Raw genomic sequence first — 12,969 nt, 5'->3', positions numbered from 1 at the left:
TCGAGAACTGAAAACCTTCCACTTCCACTAAAGGACTGCACCACCACCAATGTTTGAACACCTTCTCCCCCAATTTCCAGTCGGAGAAGCTACCACGACACAGTGCTAGCTACCCAACTACCAAGACACCAAGCCTAACCCAGAAACACACGAGGACATGCACTCATATTCCAAACTCTTAACTTATGAGTTTAAAAGTAACATAATTTTGCTACTGACTGTTTCATAGCCTTACGGAAAGAATTCAGTCTCGAGAGTTTATGTACATTTCCTGTGTTCGGTGAACAACATGTTAAATGTATATTATATTTAAGAAGAAGTATATAGGCATGTTTTCCCCTGAAAGTGAACTATTATTTAAATTGTTTTTCGTTAAACAAAGATATCAAATTCTGCTTCAAAACACTTTTCAGGAGAAGCGTTTTTTCCCCCTGGCGTTTTAAAATCTTTTTTTTTAAGATAGGATTCGGAAGGTTCAAGATTCGCAGAAGCGAAAATTCTGGATTAGGCCCATCTGTACAATAAATCATACCACTTGAGCTGTCTGGAACGGAAATTAACAAATCGATGCTTGGAGAGCAAACTATCCCTTTAAGGGACTTGCTGGACTAATCTCCCAGCCTCAACAAACAACGAGCAAGAAAGAAACCTTACAAGCCTGGGTTACGGTCAGGCCTCCCGCTGGCAATGCAGCTTGGTCCATAGCCGGTGCATTCTCCGCATACAGTGCACACCATACAGTGGTTGTGCTTCCAACGGTGCTTCCCTGGAGGGCACACTACTTCTGGGTCTTCAGACTCCAGCTCTTCATCTTCCTCTTCTCCCATTGTACCACCAGATGCGGTTCCCACACCGGAAGGGGCTGACAGTGCCAGCGGTAGCGTTGGCACTGAAACATGCGTAACCATACAAAATTGTCAACTATCGCAACTATCCCAACAGGTTGTGCAGCCACCCAATACATGATGAGAGTTAAACAAAAATGTTGGCTGAATCGTTTGGCATTCTATAAGATATGCTTGTGATAGTAGCTCTATAGGGCCGTCTTATATGTGTCACTGGAACATCTTCCTTCCTCCCTTCTCTCTCGTTTTCTTCTCTCTCCAGACATAGACAGACCTACACTGCTGGCCTTATAAAGCTACCGCTTTAATTTTATCTTAAAAACATTACCTTGACTTTGCAAGTTTCGGAACTCAACTTAGGACATGTGATTTCTCGACGTTGAAACATTCCTAAAATCACTCATATTATGTGGTGAAAGTTACCAGAAGATATATATGTATTACTAACCCATACCTTCCCAGATAAAATGAGACACCTACAGAGCTATGCACACATAAGCGAAAAAAACAGCACTAACAAAAGAAGTCACAAAGAAATATAGCACAGCAGTCACAGTTACCTTCATGAAAAACCTGTTGATAAAATGAAGAACTGAAAATTCGTTACCAAATCCCAGTTGGCACACAAACACAAAAGTGCCAGCCTAGCGTAAATGAACATAGCCAAAACTCAGCTAGGGTGATGATCACTGACGCACAGTTAGTCGACACATCACTTAGTCACCATCCGCACCGTTACAACAAGACTTGTGTGTGTAACTGTACACTCTCACACCGTTAAATACTGACCTTCTTTGGCTCCACTATGGGTGAACTCCCTTCCGCACTGTCCCTTGTGGTTGATTCCAAACGTGTACACATGGCCCTCCAACGTGATGGCCACAGCGTGGGCTTTTCCCAGCGACACTTGAGTCACCTCTTTCAGGTCTGCCATCAGACCTGTAGTATTCATTCATACAATGCCTCTTTAATTAACCGAGCCAAGAAGTTAGAGCCGTCACGGCAGGCATTATACGCACCAGTTGCATGCTCGGCGTGAGTGGCGTCCTTTCCAAACATGTACAGTTCCCCATCTCTTGTGACCACGGCGCTCGTACCGTTATTACAGGCAGACGACACCACGCACTGTCCCTCGAGCTTGAACATTTTCTTTGGTTTGGTTGGTTTGGGCTGTCGTCTTCCCTTGCCTACGTGGTTGACAGAATTCCATGAGTCATGTGATAAGAGGTGAGTCTATGGCACAAAATGAGATTGAAACCACGACCTACCAGATTATAGCGACCACGTCATAATCGGCAAATCCAATGGGGAGCCCGTCCGCGCGATCCACTAGGGGCGCTACTTATCGGCTCGCGAAATCTCATCACGATTGGACGATGGAAATTTGAATTTTGAACATGCAGAAGTGGACAATTACCGTAGCAGACGACAGCGACAGTTCCTATGAAAACGCGTGCGATGATGATGATAATCAACTTTCGAAGGAAGGGTCTCTCGTGGGACATCTACCGCTTGTACAAAAATACTATGGTAAGCTAAAGTACAGAGTACATGTACTGTAGAAATTGAGTAAGCAACAACCGGGCCGATAAGTAGCGCCACCGCTAGCCTCCAAATGCGGCCAGGGAAGGGGTCTGTATGATATGGTCGCTATAATCTAGGGGTGTTTGAACCATTTGAAACGTTTGAAACCATTAAAAATAATCTTTCAAAAATAAACGCATAAGTACCCACTGTTAAGAATATATCTCCCAGAATATACGCTTAAAAATAAATGCACAAAAATAATCGCCGAAATATCCCCGTTTAAATATAAACGCTAAGGAATCCAATGTTAAAAATATACCGTTAAAAATAAATCGTTTCAGAGTCCCCCCAAATCCACCCTACAGTTGCTAGAGTCACGTGGTATGGCCGAAATCAAGGTGAACTGCAAGCAAAGGGGCTTAACCTAACCTCACAGGACCCAAACTAACCAAAACCAAACGTCCTTACGTTAAAAAGTATCATCTTATCTCTCTACTTGGTCCATGGCCAAATCCAACCCGCCAACGCTCGGCCCTAAAAGCATTTCTAAGTGAAGTTTTTTTAAGTAAAGTTTCTGGACACTGTAGATCTTCGGTCCTCACTGCGAGACGACTCATTATTCCATTTCACCGCATTACCGCCGGCAGTGGGGTCGAGTATCGCCCCTGGTGATGAAACTCCCCACTCATCACTATTCAAACAAAGTTGTTGTTGTTGTTGCATATCTTTCTGGTTGGAAAGTTTTCGAGACAGTTTATGCGTTCCGAATGTCAGACTGCCACTACTAAAAATGCTGCATGAGTGGGGGGTGCTACTGCTTTTCCCTTTCCACTCATTCTTGTTTTAATATAAGACTCCAGTTGAAAATGCCACAAATGCCACAGCACATCACATGTGTTATAAGGCTGGCGAATCTTTGAGGGACAGCTCAGCACTATGTAGTCCCAAAACACCCAACTTGTCTGTTGCTATATCTTCATGTAGGAATTACAGATAAGTCGTAAGTACCGTATTTACTCGCATAGTAAATACACACATATTGGAATAAAATGGGACTTAAATGTACCTTAAGCGTTGGGTTCTAATTCCCCCCCCCCCTTCTCCCGTAATGAACACACCCTTTGAATACGAGAGGATAGAGAGGTAGCAAGCAAGCTGGTGGTATAGATCCATAACTTAAAAAAGTCCCCTAGTCTCGGGTTTTTAAGTTATGGCCCCGCTGAATGGCAAGAAGTTTTTGGGTTTAAAAAGTGTGTCTTATACGCAAGTAAATGCGGTATTTGGAGTGCAAAGGCACTGTCCTTAAACAAGTTTTTCTCGGTATCATGATGTAACTGTTCAAGGAATGCTTTAACCACCAGTTACTTGACGGCTGATGAAAACAAAAAAAAAAGTTCCATTACAGACCTTGATCACCGTCTTCACCACGCCGCGCCATCCCTACGAAAAATACGGATCCATCCTCGGCCACCAGCAGTGCATGGAGTCCGTCGTGGCCCACAGAGCAGTCCACCATCTTGGGAGCTTTTGTGACCGTGAGTTCAGCCCATTTGCCGAACGGGGGTCCCCCTTGTTTGATTCCGAGGCTCTGGGCCTTGCCGGTGTAAAGTATCTGCGATGTCGTCGAATGAGGCCATTGCAACTTAAGGAAGCAAGAAATACACATCCTCCTGAGGCCCCGCAATGGGAAGTTCGTCCGTCTGAACGGACAACGAAAATCCCACTCTAACACATCAGATCGAAGCGGATACAAATAAGAGGCGTTTCGTCACGGAGATGGACAACTAGTGCAGCCCTCTGCCAGTTTTGAGAGCAATCTGATGGCGCGTTGTTTTGTTTTTTGTAAGGATCGTCAAAATGGCAGCTCTTCCACCGACGGCAACACGAGGCAAAGTAAGTTGGTTTTTGGCAGTTCAGTAGTATCCTAGTGTGGAAAATTGTGCGCGCAGTAATGACTCGGGCACACCAGGAAAGGAAAAATGGGTTGCATCAGCATTACATTTCGAAAAACTGGAGAGGCCGAATATTCGTGTGCATTGCGACAGACTTTGGAACTCTAAAGCCCCGTTTCAGAAACGGTTAGGATAGAACAATCAACCCAGAGTCCACAAAAATGAACGTTAATTTCTGACGTAATTACTGTAATTGCGCAAGATATGGGCATTGCTTTTTCCCTTGTTGTTCCTTCAGCTTCAGGACACCATTATAAGAAAAAAATCTGGTAGAAATGTACACGGGGCCTCGGGAGGACGTAGCAGTGTCGTACACACCTTTCCAGGCGACGTCCTGGCTAGGGCAAAGTCTTTTCCGCACATGATGGAAACGGGATCTTCGTCCGACCCCATATCTGCGGCAATAACTTCTTGTAAAAAAAAATGTCTGCCATATTCTTACCATATAAAGTGCACTAACGCTTAGTCTATTCAGCAAAGAGCTTGGTGGTCCAAGCATGCAAGTATCACAAAGGAACAGAATGAGGTGAGGCTCACTCAGCATGTGGTTTCCAGCATCCTCAGAGAACATCCCGGAGCCGAAGACCTGTACACACTTGCGCGCCAGCTTCAGGTTGAGTTCTGTTGTGCATGACAAGCCTGACGACGAGGGTTTGTACATTCTGATCACGAAGCTGTCCTGAAAAGTTGAACCCAAAATGATGACGGCATAGAATAATGCCTTGCAGTACTACAGAAGTGTATCAAAGTAACAATTACTACTATGTCAACTATTCAGGCCCTCTATCATTCAAACCTATGAATTTCTACGTTCAACAGAAAAAAAATGTGTTCACCACCATTAATGTATCAAATGCCAATAAATGTCAATCTTACAAGCTTCCCTTGTACCGCAGCAGACCCTTTAGAGTTCAAATTAACGGGATTGCACTTGATACATGGCAGTATAGCCAGCCGATACGGGTGTCAAACACCCCTACGATACCCCAACAACCCTTTAGGATGAAAAGCCTGGGTCAGTCCTAGTTCCATGCTACACTCGAGACTGCGGAAAGCTTAGCTTCATTTACCGTCATGCTTCGCACGAGGCCGAAAGAGGTGCACTTACGTCCTTGGAAGATGTTATGAGACCGAGGGAATCGCCATCACTGAAAAACGCATTCCTGCCATTTTCTGTAAGAGGAAGGCAGATCGAAGCTTATGTAGTCCCACACAATTTCATTGCATTCTGTGTCAGATAAAGCTTCACTGATTTTAATTTTGTGTGCATTGAGCTCACCATGTAGTTCTATCACTTCCTTGACTTTTAGGGTCTCTGTGTCTACCTTCAGAAACTCGCATGTTAATGGCGTGGAACGATGAACGTACAGGTTTCCCTGCAAAAGAGAGCATCGCGCCTCACTGGGTGCACTCAACATACACATGGTGTCGCAGCTAACATGCACGAAGACTTAAAAAAAGAAAAGAATGAATGGTCTACTGCAAAGGAAACCAACTCTTTGTTGTCAGCAGTTGCATGTCGTAGTCACCAGCATTTTCTTAGTGCCTAATTAATTGTACATATAAGACTAATTAGCTCACACTTAAACTACTGGTATAAGGCTAAGGTGCCAATTGGAAAATTGTAGAGTGCCTTGAGAAGTACCCCACCGAAAGGCTTCCGACAAGGTTACTCATAGGTACACATGAGGTACTTTCTCTCTCTCTCTATTCTGCATGCATGCACTTCAGTCCAAAAATAAAACCCAGCAAACTGCAAAAAAATATCACGTGGCAACATGCCAATGCCCTGAACACAGGCTTGTTGCCACATTGCACTATGTTTTTAGTTATCTAATTAGAGTCATGTCTCGATTATCCAGACACCTCGGGAGTCGTCCCTTTTCGTCCGGATAACGAATTTCCAGATAACCGAACCAAGCAAATTTCAGGAGAAACCCGAAAAATTTGGGAGACCACTTTCTAGCCCAGAAAACAAGGCCACGATCGTTACTTCAAAAATTAATGCGAAGTGAGCTGCTTGAAATGGTACGCACGCGTGTGACAGAATTTTGGTAACAGCTAGGGCACCCGCTGGTTCACCCTGCGGTTCAAAGAAGGGTAATGTCACAGAAAGTTTGTCCGCGCACATGTTTTTATCTTTTTGCAAATGCCTTTGGCATATGCCAGACGACAAAGCGATGTTTTGGGACGGCCTGGACATTGACCCTTACATATGGATTTCTTGCCCCCTGTGGGTACCTGGCACCTCTTCCGCTTATCGTCTACCATCTCTGCCATGTGGCCGCTCACATCAAAAGGAAATGACGTCTGAAGATAGGGGAGTCAAACAGCGAGTACAGAATGTCCCCGTGAGATGTGACCCTTTTCTGTAATAACGCGAACACAGCACGTGCCAGGGAGCACGGACAGAGGACGTTGACACTTTTACGGATATGCGAATCAGAATTACCCACAGGACCTGGAAGATTGTTCCCCGTACTTGCTGTCCGGATATGGATAACGAATTCCGGATAACCGAGACAAAATCCAATGGTAGCAGGTTCGTTCCCGACAGTGTAGTCCAGATAACATGTTTTCCAGATATCTGAACTCCGGATAAGCGAGACATGACTGTGGTCTTATCTAATGAATGGATTAGGCACAACAAACAAGGTGCTGGTAACTATGATACACGACTCCTATGAAGGCTAATTAGTTTATTGATGCACAGCACCCCATATTTAAAGACTTAGTCAAGACACTTCGTATCAATGGACGGTCCTAGAACGTGCACAATCCAACAAGCAAAAGTTCCAGCACGGAAGCCCCAGAATAGAATTAAGAAAGTCGTTTATAATCTGAAATATTTGCACATCATCACCAGTCAAACGCACAGCAATATTTCATTGGTTTCCAAAGTTCATCCTACCTGTACCACTCCTATCCACCCAGAACCTTCTACAGATTGGCTCTGAAGCAGTTCGCCCTGAAAATCACAGTATTATCATCTCAAACTCTACTGTGCAGGATCTTGTATTGTATGAGCATGAGGAGTACCATACCTTCAGAGTGCCACCAAAGCCAGATCCAAATTTATGCAGCACTCCCTGCCTGAAGACATACAAGAACTTCCCATCCAATGTGATGAAGCACTGTGGTAATGATATCGACGATGCTGATTTTGCTGGCAAAGACAGACAGGCGCATGAGTCAAAATGTGCGACACACTGTACTGTGGTCCCTGACTTACCTGTTCCGGGAAGCTTTGGAATTTTAAGCGAAAATGTTTGGCAGTGTGCTGCCCACGGCACACCGTGTGTCAGCCAGTCGGGACGCCTTGTCTTGCCGAGTAGAACGGCCTGTACGCTTTTCTGTAGTGCTATAAGAATGTTTGGTGTCTGTAACAGAATAGAAAGTTGCTGTTAAGTCTTTGATGCATCACCATCTCAAATACCCACGAATAAATTAAATTAGCTTTCGTTTAAATTGAAGCAAAACTAGGGGATTGTTTCACCTAAACTAGTTGCTTGCTAGCTGTCTGCTAGACATAGAGCAGGTGCGTTATGGTCATTTCCTTAAAAATGTTGCCTACACGATATTATTACGATGCCGCATAACTAGAGCCCGAAGTTTTCAGGAAATATTTTTTTCTAAATTCGGAGGGTAAAAATCGGGTAAATAAACATGTGCACTAAATTCATGCGAATTCGGGTGAAAAAAACTTCCAGTATACTAAATTCGGGGTGAAATCAGGCTCAGCTGCTCAAACTAACTGTAGTGGTTTGGTACAAACGGTGATCTAACTAAAATTTTCTGCCAAAGAAGTAAATTAGTGCATTCCTACAGACATCCCAGTGAGGGCAATTTGCCAGGCAAAAACCGGGTTTCACCCTAAAGAGGCAACCTTCAATTCGGGGTGAAATTTCGGGGAAGAATTGGGTAAAACCCTAAGACTTCAGGCTCTACGCATAACATATTAACTCTGCGCAGCAATTTTTTTATGAAGCAATATTAAGCGGTAAGTTAAACTGTTGGATCCTACGTGGTTTGTGTCAGGGATGATATCAGTTTGTTAGCACCTGCTTAAGTAGACTGAATGACACTGCTGGCATCAAGCACCAGACTGGAACGATATGCTCACTGTAGTTTAAGTTCTTTGGTCAGCTTACCACTGCATGCAACTTAGGTTCACGCAAAAATGAAAAAAGTATCGAAGGAAGAAATTTTCTCACAGGAATCTCGTCTAAGGTTAGGCTCCGGGGACTCATCAGGAGAGAAGAGGTCGCTCCAAGTAGCTTGGCCGTGTCACCCTTTGCAACGACAAGGCTGAGAAGGCACGCGCACGCATACGATGTCAGTTGGGATAACACTTGTTCCGTGTCACTCGTGTGAGGTGCTTCCAGCACTGGCGGTGTAGCAGTTGCCAAATCCAGTAGAAGGTCGTAGAGTTTGTCTGCGGGGTTTCAACACAAAGGTCTAAGTAAAAACAGCAGTGACTACATGTCTCAAAGGTAGTCTTGGCCTTGAAGACTGGTACCCAGAAAGCACCTGGGTGCTGCACCCAGACAGCTATTTGGTGCCAGAGTTCGAACCCCGGGTGTCCCAACGGTCTGTGCGCAGAAGGCAGTTACCTTCATCACCCAGCCGCAAGACCAGCACCAGTGGCTGGTGCAACTGGTGCATGTGGTATGCGAACGATCTGCATGTGTGCCACTGTCTGCTCCACTATGTTCAGATTTTAGGAATAGTACTGCTATAATAGTAGCCTGCAATGTCATTGAATACTGTTTTCGAACTCCTGTTACCGTGCTTCTGCAGTGTTTTTACTTCGTTTATTTACCTGTTCTTAGCACACTTGCAATCACTTCAAAGTTTGTCTTCAAAAATAGACATTTTACAGTGCACGAAGTAACGTGGAAACTTTTTAGTGCCCAGTGTCAAAAAGTGTGAAACACTGAGAACCACACATCTTATCTATAATGCAACGCTATCTCTAGTCTCATATTTGCAACATGTTTTGGTGCTGAGAAGCAATCAAATCATCCCACCAGAGGGACAATGAATTATCGATGCAAAAGAACCGTAACAAAAATCAAGCGATATGCGACCAATAAGTAGGGGCGTACCCCTTCAGATTTCACACAAACATACTTACCAATGACTTCTGGTGGTTCTGTCCTGAATCCTTCAGGTTGCTGTCCTTGCAAAACGTCGAGCAAGGCTCGTAAGACAGCAAGACACAAAGTAGGCTGCGTCATTCGACTCTCTCGCATCAACTCGAACATGCTGCACAGGCCGATGCCCACCATCTTGGAGATGGAGCGCGGTTCGTCGTTTGCGCCTTCTGCTCCTCCGTCGTGCTCGGTGTCCGAATCGGAGTCCGTCGACCCCCGGTGTGAGGTGAGGGACGCCCAGTAAAAGTAACACGCAGAGTCCCGGAGATGTTTGACCAGAATGCACTGACGCACGTTTGTGAATACTGCAAAGGGGGATGGGTTGCCACGGATTTCCAGGACCGGTGCCCTCCACGGCTGAACGTCGGCTATCTTGCTTTGCTGCGCGCGGAAGGATTCAAAGTAAGCGTTGACCTCTGTCTACGACATAATAAATACGGAACATTTTGGAAGTGATCGTTTATTCAACTCTCGCGATCCATGAGTCGTGATGTGTGAGTGTCGTCGTACGTCATCGACTCCTAGTGGCTCGCATAGAGATGAGAGCCGCTGGGTGTCTATTTTCTAGCGCCTTTAGTGTTGATTCCTCGAATTTTTGAACGGGAGTCACTGCCAGGGCAATGACGTCACGAGGGCTGCACCCGGGCATTTTCGGGGGCATCTCGGCTCTCGAGTTGCTCAAGCCCAATAAACGAACACAACATTACAGGGACTGCCTGGAGCAGCTGACTGATCGTGAGATTTGGGCGAGATTAGAGATTCAACTGTAAGCTACGTGCAGGGACCAGATGCAAAATTTTATCCAGCGGAGCATCGTAGCTTTTTTTTGGGTAAACGAGAAGAACAAATTGTACGTTCACAACTGGTTTCAGTTTTACAGTGGTGTACTACATACGCATGAGCACCTGTGCCTCAGCGGATATCACAAGAGTGTGCGATCGAGGTAACGTTAATTCAGGACCTTGAGCCGCCATAGTCATGTTCAACTTGAGAAGGAAAAGAAATCTGGTCTGTCAACCACGTACGCCGTTGGAGACAAGGAGACGCAATAGCGCGCCAGGAGAAATGCTGCAGCGCCACCATGCGCCATCAGCCGCCAAAGTGCACTTTCTGCTATGGAAGCAGAGTGAGTATGATGGATTACATTACCTAGCACAGGAGGGAGCGTGGCCTCTCTGTGTGCAGCCATCCTATCTACGGCGCAGTAATATTTTGAGAGCTGACGGACTAGATTTCTTTTCCTTCTCAAGTTGAACATGACTATAGTGGGGTTTGCTGGTGGTAAGCTGTGTTACCTTCCCTTTGTTAAAGTAATATATCTGCATGTTTTTAAATCTATGAACTCTAGGTAGTCCGTCATTTGGATGTGTTAGGGGAGAGAACAAATTCGGTGAGCAAAATTTATCGTCGACACAGAGACAATCTACTCATCTGGCATACCATAACAGCAGGCAGAGTCATATAACTTGAACTGGTATGTTTTGTTAGACTTTCCTGTCTCTAAGAAGCAACAGTTTGGTTTCGTGAATTCGTAAAACAGTTTGCAGGTTGTGGTGAAGTTAAATTTGCATTTCTATGCAAACGTGTTAATTTTACGTGTTTCTCTGGAAATGATGACGGTGTCAAGAAGCGCTATAATCACATCTGGTGTGTATCCCAAAGTGCAATGCTTGAACATCGACACAAGACAAGACGTACAACAAACGGTTCCTTCCAACAAGCCCGTCTTGTACATCTTGTTCCTCATCTGTCTTGTGTTGGTGTTCAATCGGTGCACTTCCAGATACAATATGTCATACGAACAATCCCAAACTTCCACGTTGTTCAAAATTACATCTGCTTTTGCCTTCCTTATTTCGGAACATTTTCCGTCCGGATCATGCTCTCACCCAGACATGCGACACAAAACTAGAACTTCCTAACTGTCTGAGCGAAATCCGGGCAGGAAGCAACCCTAGTTACGTGTGGCATAGTGCTATTACAGGAATAACCATTCAGGTATAGATTCCCGAGAACCTCGTAAGATCTGCATTAACCACCACATCATTACATATGTAGAGCTGTTGGTCAGAATGACCCGTGCTTGAACCTTTGTGCGTGCACCAGTACCATTACAGCACCCATTAAAGGATGTAATTTTGCGCAAAATTCCAGCACATTTTTTAGTGGTCATTGTCGTATAGGAAACATGATGATGATGATGTGCCAGACATAAAATTATAAGGAAACATTCGCTGTGATGAATGAAGAAACGACAAAGAACACGAGCATACATACACGTTTTTCGCCTTAAATACACATAGCCAAATCTTTACACGTTAATGTCACTTTCGTGCATTGCTTATCTCACTTATCTCCCAATTTCAACTCACCTTAAACTTCCGTCGTTCTTTGAGGTTCTTGGCCTTCTTCTTATTCTTCTTGTCTGCTTTTTTTCTGGAAAAGCGCGAATGCAGGATGGTAAAAAATTCAGTAGGAAGTGAACACAATATTTCCGTTTCTACTCGTGTTGGCTTCGAACGACCAATAACTCATATTGGGAGGCTCACTTACTTTTCTACGGGCATCCTGAACATCTCGTGGAACTCTTTTTGCAATGTACCTTCGCTGACGTCGATACAGCATGCGTGCGGAAGTGTCCGACGCATGTTGAACTGCTTGCTGAACTGCGGTTTTGCCCCAACTTGAACGAATTGCACGGCTGATGCTGCCATGGTTTTACTTTTTTAAAGCCCTACCTAGAAAAAGCTTAAAGTTTTCAATCTAAATATACACCACAAAACGTCAAAATCTTGATGCTTCTCGAACAAGCACATCACTGCCGGCTAGACTCGGTGCGTAGATGCGACGCTGTCCGAGAGGGCTTGACGCAATTTTGAGACATATTTCACCACAACTACCGAACTTGCATTATGCCTTCGGGTGGCCCCGGGCCAGCGGCGCGAATGCGCCCGGGTTTTGATGAAAATCCTTCGATTTTAAGGTTGTGGCGTTCCAAATCCTCCGGAAAACACGGACGATCACAGAGCAGCGGCACCAGTAAACGTCACACAATGTGGCCAGACGCAGCAGGAGAGGAGTCTCTAGAGTTGGCGAAATGGCTTTGAGTCGCTAGCAGAAGACAACGCAGGTCAGGACCCGTGTTCAGTTAGTAAGATGTCAAGCGAGACTTGCACAGGGGCGTAGCCAGGGGGGGCTTTCTAAGTTTGATATATACACTTGATATGTGCAAGTTTTCGCGTGGTGAACGACGCTTCATCAGGTACCCAGCACCCCCTACACCCCAAAACATCTTGCAACACCCTTCCAAATCGTCTGGCAGAAAAGCTACACCCCCCTCCCCTTTCCACGAGACGAAAATACTGGGAATATCCCTGCACAGAACGATTCCGTGTCCGTACCGCCTGTACCTGTAGGTTAATTCTGTACCTGATGAAGCGTGGCCCTCCACGCGAACGTTTGTACATATAAAGAACATATTAAACTTAG

At 45.1% G+C, this 12,969-nt stretch overlaps 1 protein-coding gene across 1 annotated transcript in view; it reads right to left on the bottom strand.

Moving 5' to 3' along the window:
• The window catches only part of LOC135394794 (E3 ubiquitin-protein ligase MYCBP2-like), a 55,711-nt gene extending 43,173 nt beyond the window's left edge, over window positions 1–12,538 (bottom strand). The window contains exons 1-15 of the mRNA XM_064625779.1: window positions 12,034–12,538; window positions 11,853–11,916; window positions 9,462–9,861; window positions 8,539–8,759; window positions 7,557–7,704; window positions 7,369–7,490; window positions 7,236–7,292; window positions 5,604–5,700; window positions 5,433–5,497; window positions 4,862–5,003; window positions 4,643–4,719; window positions 3,780–3,984; window positions 1,865–2,032; window positions 1,635–1,784; window positions 655–889 (exon numbers count right to left, since the gene is read on the bottom strand). Of these exons, the coding sequence (XP_064481849.1) occupies window positions 655–889; window positions 1,635–1,784; window positions 1,865–2,032; window positions 3,780–3,984; window positions 4,643–4,719; window positions 4,862–5,003; window positions 5,433–5,497; window positions 5,604–5,700; window positions 7,236–7,292; window positions 7,369–7,490; window positions 7,557–7,704; window positions 8,539–8,759; window positions 9,462–9,861; window positions 11,853–11,916; window positions 12,034–12,194 (2,312 nt within the window). The 5' untranslated portion in view covers window positions 12,195–12,538. The remainder of the gene's footprint in view (window positions 1–654; window positions 890–1,634; window positions 1,785–1,864; window positions 2,033–3,779; window positions 3,985–4,642; window positions 4,720–4,861; window positions 5,004–5,432; window positions 5,498–5,603; window positions 5,701–7,235; window positions 7,293–7,368; window positions 7,491–7,556; window positions 7,705–8,538; window positions 8,760–9,461; window positions 9,862–11,852; window positions 11,917–12,033) is intronic.
• Window positions 12,539–12,969: the final 431 nt, after the last annotated feature.

This window comes from Ornithodoros turicata, chromosome 5 (genome assembly GCF_037126465.1).
Source record: "Ornithodoros turicata isolate Travis chromosome 5, ASM3712646v1, whole genome shotgun sequence".
Lineage (NCBI taxonomy): Eukaryota > Metazoa > Arthropoda > Arachnida > Ixodida > Argasidae > Ornithodoros > Ornithodoros turicata.
Note: the sequence above shows the minus strand (reverse complement) of the source record. Positions and strands in the feature narration are given on the sequence as shown.